Source organism: Sycon ciliatum, chromosome 5, assembly GCF_964019385.1.
Source record: "Sycon ciliatum chromosome 5, ocSycCili1.1, whole genome shotgun sequence".
Lineage (NCBI taxonomy): Eukaryota > Metazoa > Porifera > Calcarea > Leucosolenida > Sycettidae > Sycon > Sycon ciliatum.
In genome coordinates this window covers 10,004,021-10,022,441 of record NC_088647.1, presented here as the reverse complement: position 1 = coordinate 10,022,441, position 18,421 = coordinate 10,004,021, and the positions used below count along the sequence as shown (strand labels likewise).

The 18,421-nt window shown below is 47.1% G+C and overlaps 1 protein-coding gene across 2 annotated transcripts in view; it reads left to right on the top strand.

The window, feature by feature from the left end:
* The first annotated feature begins 328 nt into the window (after positions 1-328).
* LOC135817539 (nephrocystin-3-like) overlaps positions 329-18,421 on the top strand; it is a 61,892-nt gene continuing 43,799 nt past the window's right edge. For both annotated transcript variants that reach the window (XM_065330748.1, XM_065330749.1), the window contains exons 1-8: positions 329-1,656; positions 2,487-2,593; positions 2,967-3,089; positions 3,551-3,633; positions 4,410-4,559; positions 4,931-5,027; positions 5,748-5,819; positions 6,214-6,390. In XM_065330748.1, coding sequence (XP_065186820.1) covers positions 684-1,656; positions 2,487-2,593; positions 2,967-3,089; positions 3,551-3,633; positions 4,410-4,559; positions 4,931-5,027; positions 5,748-5,819; positions 6,214-6,390 — 1,782 coding nt within the window. In that variant the 5' untranslated portion in view covers positions 329-683. The remainder of the gene's footprint in view (positions 1,657-2,486; positions 2,594-2,966; positions 3,090-3,550; positions 3,634-4,409; positions 4,560-4,930; positions 5,028-5,747; positions 5,820-6,213; positions 6,391-18,421) is intronic.

Genomic DNA, 18,421 nt, shown 5'->3' with positions numbered 1-18,421 from the left:
ATTGCAGTAAAAGCTGTTACAGTCTGTACCATGTGTGTACCGGTAGATCATTATTTTTTGTAAACCACGAAGTGACCGAAGCCAAGAGCTAGATAGAGCGCGGGAAAGACAGTCGCTTTCACATCCTGTTTTGACGGACGTGCGTGAATAACAATACGCGTCGTTACAATCATCATGGTGCAGGGCGCCGGCGCCGGCGGCGACAAAGCCCCTTCGTAGCCTAGGAAACATGGGGTCAAGGGATCAGGCAAAGACTTGCTTGTGCTTGACGTTCCGATCCGAGTCAATGAAAACTATTATTACTAGTTAGTTACTTGAAAAGCAGAAAGTCTACGTCATTATCATAATTCTACAAGATCTGTTTTCATCTTCTCCTCTAACCTGAAAAGCTTCTTGTCTGAAGTTCTGGCCTCCCCATTCAAATTTACTGTTATCCCGGCTTCTGCTAGTAAACACCAATGCGGTTAGCCAGCCTGCTAGAATCTTCTCGTTCACGCAACAATTGTGCAACTAATTTACTTTGCGATGTATTGTTTGATTAGGGTCAGGACGGTCGCACAAAGATGAGCGTTGGGGGGCATTTCACGAGCATGATCCACCCACAGCACAATGGAGGCAGTCACCATCTTGGACAGAGAGAGTGCGTGTGTGTAGCGATCGAATCCATGCTGAGCTGAAAGGCAATGGGTGCAGGAAGTAGTTCAACGAGGCGACAGGGACAGGTCATTCAGGCGTCGCAAATCACTAGCGAGGCGCTAATCGTCGCTGACGGTCAGGCCCAGGGCGCTAGCGGCAGCGACTTGTTCAAGTCGTCTTTGGAGCGTGTTGACGCGTCTCTGGATTGTGAAGTACTGGAGTCGCGAGCGCCTAGTCCGAGCAAACTGTCGGGAACTCTAAGCAAGCAATCATCCCACGGACGACTGATAACAAAGTCAGTGTCGTCCACACGGGCACAGAGCACAGACAATGGACCAACTCCAACAACTCCCCAAGCAGCAGCAAAACCGGCAGCAGAACCACCAGCCTCACCAAAGACGAAACTCATATTCAAACGCTCTCCTTCCGCAGCTTCAGCAGTAACACAACCACCCAACATTAGTTCCAGCAAGCTTCCACGCAGGCCATCACAGCCATCACCAGATACACGTACCAAACCACCAATCACCGACACTGCCCAGCTTTTTGCCAGATCCCCACTCCAGCAGCAACTTGCCGAGAGCGAGGCGCAGCTGCAGAAGAAATCAGAAGAGAACGCTCATTTACGCAATGAGATTAAGCTGTTGCAGGGTGTTGTAGCCAAACTGCAAACAAAGCAGAATGCAGCTGCAGACATGCTGAAGGATGCACTGGAGCGTTGCAAGAGCATCGAGATGGAAAAGGAAAGGGTGTTGACGGCCTTCGATGCATTCCGAGACCACAAGGAAGCAGAGATCAGTGCCCTGCTCTGCACCAAGGAGGAGCTCGAGCGTCGCATTCAGCAATCGGCACAGTGGCATTGCGGCAGCTGTGCGGTGCATGGCCGACGTCAGGAATACCTGAGCGACATGTTTGCCACTCCGACATCGGAGACGGCTCCGTTGGGTCTTGGTGAATATAGTCCGGGTGAGGAAGTGGTCAATCCTATGATCAGCATGGCTACACCTCCAGGCGCTATTGGTAAGGGGAACGCAGTGAAACATTGCTCTAACCACCATCCCGGCCATGGTTTTACAGAGTACTACGACTAGAGTGCCAGTCCAGTCTTTATACATGTACATGTAAAACCAAACAATCAAACGATAAGAGTAATGAGTAAATCTGGATGAGCACTGGTTTATATACAGTGTACCCTGTATTGAGCACTCTCTTGGACAGCCTGGAACCGCTCTGTTTTACATGTACATGTACATTAGTGGTCTTTCAAAACAGGTTGGAATGGGGTAGGAGATTCATGAGCGGTCACTAGAGACAGGTGATCTTTCCAAACAGGTTGGAATGTACATGTACGTTACATCGTATGTTGAGGCATGGTGTGGGGCAGGATATTGGAGGTCACTAGAAACAAATTGCCTTTCAACAGATGTTGGAATGTATGCTGAGGTACAGTGGGGGGGGGGGGGGGCAGGAGATGAGCGGTCAGTAGTCTAGAGACAGGTGGCCTCTTCAATGATTGAAAGAGAGATGGAAACACCACACAGACTGCATGTGTGTCCAAAGCCAGTAAGTACATGTATTGTCACAAAGGCTTCATGGCAGGAGCGACCGATGTCTCACCTAACTACAAGACTAGACCAACGTTGCAACGTCTAACTGCAAGACTAGACTAGCCGGACGTACACATGAAAAGCACACTCCACGTCACTACAGGGACTTGAGTATTCTTGCAGCGTGATTGCTTGGAACAGACTATGCTGTGGATGCTCACTCAAGGCAGCAGGTATTGCACTACAAGTACAGCGAAGCTTGGTAAGGGCATAGACTAAAACCGTTCTGTTTGTGATTTACAGGTGGAGCCACACTGTCTTCCCAAGTCAATGTGGCTCCGGTCACTGACGTGGTGGTATGTGTGTCTGGGTGCCTGGGCGTGGAAGAAGAGGTGAAGCACTTTCTTGAGGTAAACTTTCATATCAGCACTCTCTCTCCTCTCCTCTCTTTCTCCTCTCTCTCTCTCTCTCTCTCTCTCTCTCTCTCTCTCTCTCTCTCTCTCTCTCTCTCTCTCTCTCTCTCTCTCTCTCTCTCTCTCTCTCTCTCTCTCTCTCTCTCTCTCTCTTCATTCTCTGCATGGTGCCCTTGATGGCATAAGGGAAAGTTGTTCCATTGTGTAGACCAGCATAAATGCACCCGTCGATCTGCTCCAGGGTATGGACGCATTAGTGCAGTGTTCTAACGGGTGCACTCTATAGACCTGTAGGAGTCATGCTTGTTGCATCGATAGTGTGACTGAACTGGGTATTTCGTTGTTCTTACAATGTTGTCGTGTTGTGCAGCGGTGCACTGTGCTGAAGCACTGGTGTGCCAGGAACGGCTGCCTCCTAACACTGGTCAACTGCTTGCCATCGTCCTCCAGTGCACCACAGCTTGTACGCTGTTCCACGCCATCGGCATCACAGGTACCACACTTGCTGGATTCCGAGTCTTCTTAAATCTCCAGCACTGGCCCTGTGCTATTAATGGTGGGCAGGTTTTGACTCCGGTAGCTTTTGCACTAACCTACCGGCCGCCGGATCATTTCGAAAGCATGACACTTTGAGTAGCAACATATTCCTCCGGCTTTTCAAATGCAGTACGGAGACCAGCTCGAATGAGTTTCTTGATTGACTTAGCTAATGAATTGGTTGCAATGGAGTTTGCGTATTCTGAAAAGATACTATCACAATTGACGAAATAGTGGTTGCGACTTCTAGGAATGAGTCAAGTCAAGTCGGCGGAATAGCACGAGTTCCAGTGTGGGAGCAAACCCATCACAATTGACACTGGCATAATTATGATTATGTTGTGTGTGCATTGCAAATCATTGGTCATCCTGATCTTCACAATCACTGCGGATATCTGCCTTCTTTGTGCAATACAGACGGACAGCGTGCGTGCTATTGTCCGTCAGGAGATCGAACACTGCGACGCATTTATTTCATTCATTGCCGAAGACATCAACAGGTAACTCATGGGTGATCATAATATTATGTTGGTACATGGTGATGTTTGATTATAAGTTGCTAGTTTTAAACACTTGAGTGAATGATCACGTCAACCAGCAGTACATGTAATGTAAAGAGAAAAAGGACCTATAAGTTACTGAAGTAGTTATGTATGACTAAGAGTCCACCAAGGACGGTAACGAGATAATACACAGTCAGATAGTGCAGCAACAAGGCACAAAACTGACAAGGATATTGAGACATCCGAGTTCATACATGTAATGTAGTATCAATTACTGCGACTCTGGGGAGACCATTATGGTAACTAAAGAGAGTATCATTAGTAGGAAATGAGAAGGGACAAGGTCTGAGGGAAGATGACTGTCGCCACCGAGATTTGGACCTGGAACCTTCACTACGGTCCAGTGTAATGCTCCGCCACAAAGAATGGTGTATTGCGGTAAAAAAGGAGATTCAAAGGCACCAGGCAACCTTTTCAATGACAGCAGTTTGCAAGTACATGTAGCACCATTCACCGCAGAGTTACTGCTGACTTGACAAGGGTAAACGCCCTTGGTTGACGTCATACGTACACTCTAGGATATGATGAAGATAGTACAGGAATGACAAACTATTTTAATAAAATTTAATGCTACTCAAAAGCCGGCTTGATTGAACTGAAGTTTCTCCCACTTACGTGAGCTCTATCCTAGTTTCAACGCAAACGCCGACTCATGTGTGTATACATGTCTTGCCTAACTTCTGTTCCAACATGCGTATGTACTTATCCACCAGGATGACACGCGACGAAGTGGAGGGGAGCCTGTCGAAAGACGGCCAGTGTGAGCTGTGCATTTTCTGCTTCAACAACAATCGCACAAGTAAAGACAGCGGACATCCTGGAGAGTCTGAACCACAGCAACAGAAGGCTGCAGCTTTGCTCAAGTATGTTGTTATCGCTTTCATTTGGTAGAAAACACTTGAAACAGTGCACTCACCAGAAACCGGTGGCAATAAAATTGCACCGTGGCATGTTTACTTTCACTTGGAAGCCATTGATATTCTCGTAGTGGCTGATAATTCCATCTATGGGGACTAGACCATATCTGTCATGCCACTCTTTGCGAGTATGCATCAGAAAACTGTGACAGTGAGCGGCCAATGTGCCCAGTGAGTTTGGCAATCTTGTTGAGAAAATAACGTTGATATTCACCTGGGTGCACAGTACAGTGTAGTTCTGAGTTGGCTTGGGCTTGTGCAGATGTGACACTGTGCCGAGCTGGAAGGTTGTATTGTATTGCTTCTAATCCATGCAGAAGCAATCGGGCGTATTCCGGCAGGGGCAGTGACGGCAGAACGCCTGCATTGTATGCAGCAATTGAGAAACAAATTTTGAAGTCCAGCAAGTCCAAGGTGAGTACTTAGCATTGAGGTTTCCAGCACTTTCTTTCGTTGCTCGTGCTCTGCTTTTGCAGAATTGTCCTAAGACATGAAGGGTGTGTTTCACGCATGATGTTTGCCTGGCTCAAGCTGTGCCACCTCCCCATCACATTGTGGTCACGTGACTATTACTCGTATGTCTGGCTGTTCAGCATCAAGTATCTATACACTGTGGTTCTTGTTGGCACTCCTCTTGACTCCACATGTGACAACCAAGCTAACGTAATGTTGTATTCATACTTTTTTCGATGTTGATCCTGCCATTACAGGCTGTTGTGGCCTGCGTAATATCGCTCCCGAGCAGATCAATTTCATGCATCAGATGTCTACGACTAGCATACTCCCAGGCTGTGATTAAGTCATAGGTGCATGCGTCCTGTCTAGTTTGGTCAACACCAGCTTCACTGCACAGTCTATCATTAGAGACCCACAGGGCACGGAAACGGCTGGTCGTTATGGACAGGTGATCTTTCGGCACAGGTCACAATGTATGGTTTGCGGATTGAAAAAGCTGATCTCTCAAGACAGGTGGTCTCCCAAGACAAGTGGTATCTCACTACAGGCGGTCTCTCACTACAGGTGATCTTTCAAGACCGGTTGGCTCTCCCTATAGTGGTCACTAAACCAAGGTGTTGACTGTCTTTGTTTTGACCGCCTTTTGACTGTCCTTGCCCCCTCTTGTTTCTGCGATAGATTGTAAATGGTGATTCTGTGGAGGAGAGGGCCACAGTTGTGTTTGATATGCTGGACTCCTATGTACAACAGGTAGGTATGGTGACGCCAGGGCTGATCATGGCATGGCACCATCACAGCACACATAACTTATATGGGCTTACTCCCAGTACAGATGTTGCGATACTTGCAGAGCAATTGAGAGCAATCGGCTGTTGCTCTCCGTATATGCAGTGAGAGGGAAGACAAAAGAAGACTGCACCCTACTACCCAAGTTTCATACTCGTATCGGATCAGTCAGTTTACTTTCAAATAATCATGCACCCCCTATTTCAGTCCGGGCCGGTAGCCCCAATTTAACTGCACCATGGCTACCTTCCATGCTTGTCTAGTAGCTAATCCTATCCGTATGGATTCCCCTTCTCCATGTGTCCCTGATGAACGAATACATCGCAAATGATGTTTTTCACCTCTATCATTCTCGAAGGTGCTTGGAAGAACCCGGTCGTCATCGGAATCGACCGCAGATTTGGCAGAGAAGGTGCTGAAGATTGATATTGATACTGATCGCCGTCTGGACATGTTTCGACTGCGGAAGGATGCAGTGCAGCAGAGCATTCTGAAGCAGCATGCTAGCTACCCATTGGTACCTGCCCTGGAGAAGGTAATGACTTAACACGTGTACTGTTCACTGTAATGTGGAAAGAACTGTGCGGCACATTTTCTTTTAGTTCCTTGTGATGTTGCATTGTTGTGAACAAAATGCACACACTAATTGTCTTGCAATCTTGTAGCAAAGTAATGATCAGTCCAGATGTTATGTCTGGCCCTAAGGGCCCACACACAGCATTACTCAGGTTCGTACAGTTATTGTAATATACTAATAATCAAGGAACAGAAAGACAAGGAAAAGAGAGCTCACATTCTCGGACCTAGTCCAGCACAGCAAGCATGCAAAACCAGCCACGAGCCCAGGCGCGCATGCGCGCCTTATCACATCACGTACACAGCAATCGCCCCCCAAGAATTTTCCCCGGGGTAAAATTATAACATAAGCAAAGAGCCAGTCAAATTTGGCGCCGACAGATATAGCTGGTGACACTACAACGGCCAGATAATACAAAAGCAAAAAGTTCAAAAAACACATTGCACACATATACTTATAACAGTTACTGCAGCTTCCAGAATAGTCCATGAGAGCTGAGCTATAGATCGAGCTAGGAATGACAGATAAAGTCAGCCAATATTGCATAGCGTTGGGGAATTAGATCAGATCGGAAGAGAAACCATGCAAATGTTTCAATGAATTGAACGAAAACAATCTTATGTGAAGACTGTTCGTCATGACCTACATGTAGAATATTCATCTGGCCCAGAAATGTCCACTTCCTACACTCAGGCCGCATCAGATCAAAGTAACAGGACAAGCAATACATACTCAAAGGCAATAGTACGGATACTTAGCAGTTCTCAATCAAGCGCTTGGGCGCGGAGACATGTCGGTCGGAGCGACGCAAGGGTGCCGGTGCAACAACACTGGGAGCCGTCTCGACTCCTACGGCGTCTGCTGCTGGGGCTAGCGTATCATCCGGCCTGACAGTGCTACTGTTGCTGCTAGCGTCCGGAAGTGGTAGAGGAGAATCTAGTACTGCCGGCGGGTCACTGGTCGGTGTAGGCAGCTGTGCGACCGCCTGGTCCGCAGAAGAAGAAACGGGTACTTGGCCAAACTGCACCGCCCGCGGTCGTAGTTGGTCCCTATGGCGCTTCCAGACGACATCATCCACCTGTACTCCGAAACTGTGAGGGCTGTGGACATGCACTACAGTAGCTGGTACCCAAGTTGCTCCACGACCAAAGTTCAGGGCGAACACAGCGTCACCGGTGTTAAACTTTGGCGTAGTCAAGCTCTCCTGGTACACCTTGACCTGCCGATGACTCTCAGACTGCCGCAATGCACTGAGCCGGATTCTCGGTTGCCGGCCCATTAACAGCTCCGCCGGCGTCTTCCCACTGGTGGTTGGCGTTGTTCGATGCGCTAAGAGAAACCGGTCGAGCCTGACGTTGAGTGGTTCACCAGTGTTCGACATTTCTTTCATCTTCTGCTTGAAGACGCCAACGTAGCGTTCGGCGAGGCCATTAGTTGCTGGATGACCTGGCGCCGTTGTTGTGTGTAGAATGCCATTGCCATCCAGGAACGCCTGGAATTCCGCACTCGTGAACTGACTGCCGTTATCTGTAACCAAGTGCTCAGGCAAACCAAACACAGAAAACAGATGGCGTAAAGCAGAAATCGTGGTCGCACTGGTTGCATGAGCCATGGGTATTACATCCAAGTACTTAGAGTAAGCATCTACCACCACCAAGAACATTTTTCCCAGAAATGGCCCGGCAAAATCAATGTGTATCCGTTTCCATGGACCCGTAGGCCATGACCAAACACCGGATTTTGCCGGTGGGCATTTGGCATTCTCTTGGCATTGCAAACACGCATTGACTTTAGATTCTATATCCTGGTCAATATTGGGCCACCACAAGTAGCGCCGGGCCACTTGCTTCATTTTCACCATGCCAAAATGCTCTGCATGCAGATCTCGTAGCAAGAGCATTCGAAGTGAGTTAGGAATCACCACCCGGTTGTCCCATAACAAGATATCATTCTCCACAGACAATTCCATTCTCTTGCTAGCATATGCCTTGAGGTCTTCCTCAATTTCAGCAGGCCACCCATTAACCGTATAGCGAATTACTTTAGCCAATACAGAATCCTTTGCCGATTCTGCTCTCACCACAGCCGCTTTGATTATAGAGTCGTTCTCGATAAGCAAGACCTGTACCGTGACGGTCTCCTCCTCACTCGGTGACACAGATTGCATTGGTTGTCGCGAGAGAAAATCCGCATGGACGTTTTCTTTCCCCGCGAGATACTGCATTTCGTAATCGTACGCCGCCAGTTGCAATGCCCATTTCTTGATTCGATTAGAGGCGAGAGTGGGGACATCCTCGTGATTTCCCAGTAACTTCAAGAGTGGACGATGATCAGTGACCACTATGAACTCTCTACCGAGTAGGTACTGGCGAAATTTGGTCACTCCGAACACCACAGCCAATGCTTCTCTTTCAATTTGAGCATAGCGTGACTCTGCTGGGGTCAGCTTACGCGACATGAATGCGATCGGTCGTAATTCGCCATTCTCCTGCTTCTGCAGTAGGACTGCGCCAAGGCCCACTCCCGAAGCATCCACTTGCAACACTGTTGGCCTTTGTAGATCATAGTGTGCCAGTAGGGCTTCTGAACACATAGCATCCTTCAATTTGCCAAAAGCTTGCTCGTGAGTGGTCTCCCAGTGCCATTTCCCACCCTTTTTCAAGAGGTCGAACAAAGGAGCTGCAATTTCTGCGAAATGAGGCACAAACTTCCGCACGAAATTTGCAGAACCGATGAAAGATTGCAATTCGGCAACATTCTGTGGTGGTTTGGCCATTTTCAGTGCCTGTATCCTGGCTGTTGAAGGGGAGACGCCCTGCCCACTGATCGTGTGACCTAAGTAAGAGAGTGCCTCAGCCATGTAACAGAATTTCTCCGGATTCAATTTGAAACCTTTCTCATCCAGTCGATGGAGTACCCGGTCCACGTTTTCCTCATGGATTTCATCATTTTCCCCGGTACACAGCACATCATCAATGTACCCGCCGCTGCCTGGTAGCGCAACCAAGGTTTCTTCCATTACCCTTTGGAAAATGGATACGGCACTGTGGAAACCAAACGGTAAGCGTTTGTACTGGTACAGGCCCTGAATTGTGTTGATGGTGGTGTATTTCCTGCTTTCCGGTGCTACCTCTAGCTGGTGGTATGCTTGGGACAAGTCGAGTTTGGTAAACTTCCCTCCCGGGCCCAACTTGTGCAACAATTCCTCGAGGGTGGGGAGTGGGTACTGTTCACATTCTGAATGCTTGTTAATAGTCCCACTGTAATCTGCGCAAATCCGTAATCCTCCTCCTGGTTTCTCTACTTGTACCGTTGGTGAGGCCCATTCGGAATGCGTCACTTTCTCAATCACCCCATCAGCCTCGAGTTTGTTCAACGCGTCGATGTACCGCTGTCGAATTGCTAGAGGTACTGGTCTTGCTCGTTTGTAGACCGGTTGCTCATCTGACACGTGCAGCTTTACTTGCACCCCTTGCACCGTACCCACAGTGGAGTTGTCAAACAGATTCGGGTATTTCTTAACGAAATCGGTAGTGGATTGCCCGCCAGTGCCCACTTTGAATATAGATTTCCATGGCAAAGTAAACCTGGACAAGACATCCCGGCCTAAGAGAGAAGGACCATCACATTCAGTAACTCTGACCAGAACATTCTCCTCTACACCACCCAAAGCCATTTTCATTTCGATTTCACCCAGACATTTGATTGGATTTCCTGTGTATGTAGATAGGGTGATGCTGGATGGTACCAGCTCAGACAAGGAGCCATTGCATTTCATTAACGCATGCTCCGTACGCGGAGGCATACACGACCCACACACAGACACAGCAGTAGTTGGTTGGCACCACAGGGTAACTGGGCGAAGGAGCTGGCAGTGTGTAACCATGGAGGCGGCCGACCCGACAGAGGCGGGGACCGAGAGTGAGACCGAAATGGCGGCTGACCTGCCAAGGGCAGTAACCGAATAGAGGGATTCGGGAGAGTAGAGAGAATGCTGCCAGCTACTGAGAGTTCAGTGCCCAATCCCTGCTTGTTTTTGTTTAGCAGAGTGAGTTTGGAAGACGAATGAGGTTAGTAGTATAAGCGGGGTGCTACAGAATGAGAATTGTAACACAATGAAGTCGGTGTGGGTGGGTGGGTGAAAACACGGAGCAAGAGTCATGCGAGCCAATGCAACTAACAAAGAGAGCCAGGCACGAAGGCTGCTGAAGGGTGTACGTATGCAAAGCGAGCTGCTGGGAGTAGTATAGTGCGATGGGGGTTCTGGCTCAAATCCCACCTTTGACCCCTGGCTGCCTAATAAGGAAGAATAGTCCATATATGGCAGATGACCTTTGACCTTTGAGTTGACCTTTGACCTTTGACCTGCCATATAAGGCAGAATAGTCCATATATGGAAGATGTCATTTGACCTTTGACCTTTGGTGTTGACCTTTGACCTTTCCATATAAGGATGAATAGTCCATATATGGAAGATGACCTTTGACCTTTGACCTTTGCTGTGACCTTTGACCTTTCCAAATACGGATGATTGGTCCATAGAAGGAATGTGACCTTTGACCTTTGGGATTGGTCTATATATGGGGTGAAGTGTCCTTATAAGGAAGGTGCACGTGGTTCAGGTCATAGTAGGCATCTTCCATAGTGGGGAGAAGTGTCCTTATAAGGAAGTTGTACACGGATGAGGTCATAGTAGGCATGTGCCATAAAGGGGTGAAGTGTCCTTATAGGGAAGGTGTACACGGATGATGTCATAGAAGGCATGTGCCATAAAGGGGTGAAGTGTCCTTATAGGGAAGGTGTACACGGATGATGTCATAGTAGGCATATTCCATAGTAGGGTGAAGTGTCCTTATAGGGAAGTTGTACACGGATGATGTCATAGTAGGCATATTCCATAGTAGGGTGAAGTGTCCTTATAGGGAAGGTGTATATGCTGTAGTTTTTAAATAAGGCATATTCCATAGTGGGTGGAAGATGCCTTATATGGCATGCGTATCCTGGCCAGGTCATAGTAGGCATGCAGTTGAAACAATCATTGAGGTCCTTTCTGTCTGAGGCTTTGAAGAAAAGAAGCATCATGTAACAAAGCTGGGTTCGTACCCGCAACCTCTCGTACGGAAGGCATGAACTGTACCAAACGACCAGGACGACTACACACAAGACCCAAGGCTCAAATCACCTATTTATACCCGGACCGTAAAGAAGAAGAAAAAACGCATCATGTAACAAAGCTGGATTCGTACCCGCAACCTCTCGTACTGAAAGCACCAACTGTACCAAACGACCAGGACGACTATGCATAAGAGGGAAGGCTCAAATTGACTATATATACTGGGACCGAAGCTCACCAAGGTCTCGCTGGATGAGACATCAGCGACCTATCGACAATGTCATCGAGCATGGAAAGAAGGGTGGGTGGGTGGTGGTGGTGGTCATGGTGATGGTGGTGGTGGTGGTGGTGGTGGGATCAGCATGGCATCCAACAGATGGACAGTCGCCAACAATCACTACCCGTGCAGGATCATGATGCAAGTCAACCCGCGTACAGAGCACTCGTTTCATTTATTTTATATTTTATTTTTTCATATGAATGACATTGTGAATCATGATCTAAGACTGTTCACATCCTTCTTTGTGAGCCAGGTATTGAATTTATTATCCGTGTAGCCTTTCCATTGCACAAGACGTTGATCCTTGTTGTATTTCAACACCTTATCGAATCTCAAACCGGTCTCTCTGGCGTGTTGCAGTTCTGCTTCGTAAAACGATCCGATGATGTGTTCTCCCATCAGATCACGAATCCTGTAGGTGTGTGGTGATGTTGGTAGGATGTCATCCACCCTGAATACTTCCTCCGTCCAGTTTGCAGTGTAGCCCTTCTCGAAATGACGCTTAGATACGGTTAAGCGCACCTCATCATCCACTTTGAACTTGGGTTTCGACTGCAGGGGGTCTTGTTGATCTGCATCTTTTGGTATTCTACTGTTCGATGCTTCGGTAGGTGTCATCCCAATGCTTCTATGCTTTGACTGGTTGTAGCGGTCTAGTAGTTGAGGTAGGACGTTGAGGTACGTGTTCGTGGATTTCTCTGTAAAGTGACGCCACATTCTTGACTTCAACGTTCTATTGAAGCGCTCGACCACCACCGCTTTACCCTCGTTATGGGTGCTGTACATGATGACGTTGTGTTGTGATAACCATCGTTTCATGGGGGCATTGTAGAATTCCTTGCCTTCGTCTACCCAGAGTTTTAACGGTGTCCTTCCGGATGTACTGACAATCTCATCGAACGCATCTCTCACGGCGATACCCGTCTTCGATTTCAAAGGCATTGCCCAGGCATAGCGGCTGTATAAGTCGATGACTGTTAGCAGGAATTTGATGTTCTTATTGCTTCGGGCAAACCGTTGCATATCCACGAGATCTGCACTCCATATATGGTCAATTGCTCTGCTCTTCACCTTGCGTCTTTTGAAATGCACTCGTCTGGGCTTGTGCAATTCGTTAGCCAGTTTCGTATGGAACTGTGCGGGTTGTATCTTCTTCTTCTTCGGTCTTCCATCATGAATTGCTCTTTGCGCTTTGGTGTCCCACAAGACTCCACCACCGCCTTGCAAGGCACCTATTAAAACTGAGAACCAGTTTATCGTTTTCCAGCTTTTCGTCATCATCAAAGACTCTTCGGAAAATTCGAAGTGCTTCATCCAGACCATATTTGGAAAATAGCTTTCCCATCAATATGGCATACCATCCACATACTGCTGTGCTTCTGTCTTGAACGGCTTGGGTGTTGGTGATGATCTTACAGTCTGCGTAGGCTTCTTTAAAGAAATCGCACAGTGCAGGTTCAGTGTAATCTTGCTCCATAGTGTATAGACTGCGTCCGAAACTGTCGAAAACCAAGATCACGTTTTGCTCGCGACACACGGTCAACCAATGATGTCCGCCTTCCGTTGCATCGTACACCGGTAGAACGTTGTCGGTGTTGACGATACAAAAGTCTCCATTGTTCAAGGGTGGCAAGAGGTCGTAACTCGTACAGCCCACGAACCCTCCGACACCATTCAATCTTCCTTTGATATCGGCACTGCTGAGAGGATAGTCCATTCTTGATCATAGCCTGAAAATATTTGGCACGTGATCACATGGAGCGTCCGCTCAGGATATCCTTGATGATACGAGTGATTCTGCTTTTGTCCTTCAGCACCTGTTGAATGAATGATGCATCGTCCACCATCACCTTTTGTCCTCTGATCATGAAATGCTCGGGATGGATCAATTTTGCTTCTGTTGTTCTACCATAGGTGGAAGTCATATCGTTGAGATCTTGAAACTTGAGCTGTGATCCCGGTACAGCTAGCACAAGGGTGGTTAGTTCATGAATCTTTCGTTCCGATCGAAGGAACCCATCGACGTGTTTGTCGATTCCCATGGCACCTGCTATGGCTGCAAACGGGTACCTGGACATGTAGATGCGATTCGTCTCGTTCACCAGAGTAGTGTAGTCGTCCAGCGTCTGCGTCTTCAGAGCATCCGCAGCCGCTTCCACCCGACTCCTGAACCTCAGTCGATCTTCGTCGTAGAGTTGCAGCAGTTGTGATCGGCTTGTGAAATAGTTGCTCTTCAAAAAGGTTACCGGTATATTTGTATGCCGGAGGAAACTGTCCAGGATTTGCAGGATCCATCGGTCAAATTCATGATCTTGTAGTAGATTGAAAGGCACCGATGTTAAAGGTGCCTTTCTCTTCTTCCTGACATCTGCAACGGAATCGCGAACTTGATCGGTAGTGGAATCATAGTTGAGTATGTTGGATGCAATCACATTTCTCACAGACGGGTAACTGATGTGATCGGGATTGTTTTTGAAGTGGGTGTCATATAGACGCTTTACACGCGGATCGGCTTGCAGTTCCAACAGGGTGGAGGTGTTCAAACTGTGATCTGGCACTTGAGAAAGAACTTTCTTGACGTTTTTCAAGTAGCTATTGTAGTTGTTACCTCCTTTTTGCCGCATCGGTGGTGGTATACCGAGAACTTCCCACGAATTTGCTCTCTTCTTGATGATGTGCTGGGGATGTTTTGACATAAACTGTAAGGTTTGCAACCTTTTCCGCTTGGGTATCACGAAAGATCCCTTTCTGAGCCCCACTCTTTGTATACTGCTCGGTAGCCCATTGGAGAATTTCACCGTAAGATGCTCCATTCTTATTCATGGTTGGAATTTTTTTACGTTTCAGCTAGCTTTCGGGCTAACATTTCGGCTAACTTCTGGGCTAACTTTTCGGCTATTATTGGATTTTTTTTTATTATATTTATTTATTTATTTTATTTTTTTTTAGAACGAAAGAGCATGCTGTCCGCAGATTGAGTATTTTTTTATATATATATATATATTTTTTTAATGTTTCGGCTAACTTTCAGGCTAACATTTCGGCTAACTTTCAGGCTAACATTTCGGCTAACTTCTGGGCTAACTTTTCGGCTATTATTGGATTTTTTTTTTAAATTTTTTATTATTATTATTTTTTCTTTATTTTATTTTTTATTATTATTTTTTTTAATATGGCAATAAGTAGGACGAGCTGAAGCGACATGTGGACTACTTTATTAACAATGTAAGCGATGGAGACGATGCAAGAAACAACCTAAAGGGTAAGGAAAAATACATGTAAGAAGAAAAAGGGCAATGGAAAAAAAAAAAGATGATTCGAACAAGTTTTCGTACAACACTCTTCAGGAATCACCGTTGTACTAAAGAACAAAATGAGAACAAAGGAAATAATATAGCAATCAAGGTAGGGTGACACGATACAATGACAGCACTAGAATATCGAGGTGCGATTTCTCACAAAAGTGTGCAGAAAACAAGGGTATACAAGTAAGAACTAAGCGTGACAAGTGTGTATCAGCAACAAAAAACAAAAAAGTGAGAACGAATGATAATAATAACAATAATAAACAAGAAGGTGACAAAACACATTTAGGCACAAGTGGCAACAACGTTGCCACACTACACAACAGAACATTATTTGAACAATTTTAAGGTAATAACACTATCTTTCTGGACACACAAATTCGGCTTATGAATGCGCTGACAAACAGCTTCCAAAACTTGTAACTGCAAAAGATAACCATGACGAGCACGGCACAAAACAGAAAAACAGGAATCAGAATAAGTACGACAACAGTCAGTACTAGAAACCAAATGATTGTATACTGAAGACTTGTTATTACGAGACGGACGCACACAATCTCGACTCACGCGCACACCCTCACACTCACTCTCACCCTCACTCAGCTCACCTTCTCCCTCACTGTCCGAATCAGAACCTGCTCCGTCATCCACCGCGGTTTGACTCTCCTCCTCACTTGCATCGTCCTGCGTCTCACCTTCACCACCCACGCCAACCCTGAATGCCGTTGCCTTCACGTCAGTCGTCGTCCTTTCCGATTGTTTCCTTTGTATTTTTACCGTGAATTCATAGGTCCGGTTGTAATCTGCTGTAGATCTCCGTGGTCTGTCATTTGCTGCTTTGTTTTGTGGATTAGTTGTTGTTGTTGTTGGATGTGAACCTGGTGTTGTTGTTGGATGTGCAGCTGGTGTTGTTGTTGCAGCCATGGTTGTTGGTCTTTCTGTTGGATCCAGCTCTGGTTCCGGTGGGACAAATCGACCGCCGCGGGTGCTCCCCACCAACACAGACCTCGAAGGAGGAGGGTCAGGGGGAGGCAGAGGTGCTGTCACCACTCGAGGCACAGCCCCATGCAAAGCACCCAGAGACACAGACTTAGGCACACCCGAGGGCTGCACCAATGGCGGTTCCGCACGCACCTCCAAAGAGCTGCCAAGCTCCAGCCCGTCCAACACAGATGTCAGAGGGGGAGTGGCAGACAGCGGCAGGGAACTATCCTGCCGTCTAGGTGATGGGTTTTTCCTAGGCCTCCCGCGTTTGGGCCTCTCAGATTGCGCACTGGGTGGAAGGATGTGAAGTGGAGTGTGTTGTTTGATACGTGCGTTCAGGTGCTGAACAGTCCTACCAACATACCGACTAGCACAATGTCGGCATTCGAAGTTGTAGATAACATGACTGAGGTGGAGGGTTGGTAGGACGTCCTTCCGCACCGTGAACGCACGCATTGTTGTGAAGACTGGCACAAAATGTACTGCATAATAAGTACGACGGACGATAGACTTGACTGCGTGACACACTTTGATCGATTCCTGCCCCTTCCATGGCAAACATAGATAGACGGGACAGCGAGGTGGACCAATCAGCACCGATTTCGGTTTCTGCTCCATGGACAGAAACTTACGCAACAAGAATTCCGGATAGCCATTCTTCAAGAAAACAGATCGAAGGAAATCGAGCTCGGCCTGCAGCTTACTGGGCGAACAAATACGTTCCGCACGGTCCACGAGGTTACGAACTAAGTTGACCTTGTATTGAGACGAACAATATGAATCGAAGGCAATGTACTGACCGGTGAACGTAGGCTTACGATACACAGAAGTCAACATTTCACAGCCAGTCTTCTCTACAAGCACGTCTAGAAATGACAACTTACTAGACTGCTCGTGCTCACAAGTAAAGCGGAGGGAAGGATGTAGGCTGTTGAGCACATCGAGAAACAATTCACTGCTCTCAACACTGTCAAAATGCGTGAACGAATCGTCAACAAAACGCACGTAGAACGCGGGCCAAAGCGACTCATCAATCTTGCACTCACAATAACCAACGAATATATTGGCGAGGACGGGACCAAGAGGAGATCCCATCGCCACACCATCTACTTGCTTGTACATCACATCGTTGAACGAAAATTCGACACCAGTTGTAACTGACAGCATCAAATGACGAAACGCCGCTTCCGATACCCATGGAGTATCAACATCATCGTTACGGTACAATACATCCATACAGATGTCAACAGTCTCATCAATAGGAACATTCGTAAAGAGACTTACAACATCGAAGGAACACATGTGTGCATTGAGAGGGACCGGACTATCACGAAGCCTCGCAACAAAGTCGAAGCTATCCTTCACAGTGCGTTTGCAATAGTAATCTTGAACAGGCTGTAGGTAGATGCACAGCCATTTCGAGATAGAGTATTGAGGGGAGGCGGTCATGGATACTATTGGTCTAACAGGGCATGTAGGTTTATGAATTTTAGGAAGGCCATAGAGTCTAGGACGAAGGGTACCAGTCGGTTTGATGCGATCGAATTCATGTTTTGATATTTGTTCTTCATTCTTTAGCTTCTTAAGGTAAGTTACAAGATCCTTTTCTACTTTTTCAGTTCGATCACAGGTCTTGACCGGACCAAGTGTACGGAACTTTGATGTGTCATTTAGGATAACGGACATCTTCTCGATGTAGTCAGTTTTATTCATTAAAACAGTTGCACGACCCTTATCAGGGCGCGTGACAATAATGTCTTTGTTATTCCGTAGCTCATGCAGGGCTTTGAGATGTTCGCGTTTCAATGAAAACGTTCTTCTATCCGGTAATGCATCAGCGTGTTCCTCGGCCTCTGCCCGGATCTTTGCGGCGCAAATGGACTGTTGTGACTCGGACACCGGTCTGAAGCGTAATAACTTGCGGTAAAAGAGCTCAAACTCGGTCATGATTACTTCCTTCTTGTTTGATTTTGGTGGAATCCCGAAATCGGTTCCACGACAGAGGAGCTCTTTCTGAAGAGTGGTCAACTCTAGTGATGTCATGTTAATTATGGTGGTATCAGGATCGATGGTGACATGTCCATATCTTTTCTGTCTTAGCCAATTGTAGGTCTTGTCATGTTTTGTGATTAGATGGATACGTTGTTTCTGGTCATTTTCCGAAAGGAGCATAGAGAATCTCAAGAAGTCGTGAGAGGAGAGAAAGCAGCGTGCACGATCATACAAATACCTAAACCGCGAACGTGACTTTGACAAAGTGTCGCAGGACCGGGCAATCTCGTCTTTCATGAATACGCGTTCGATGTT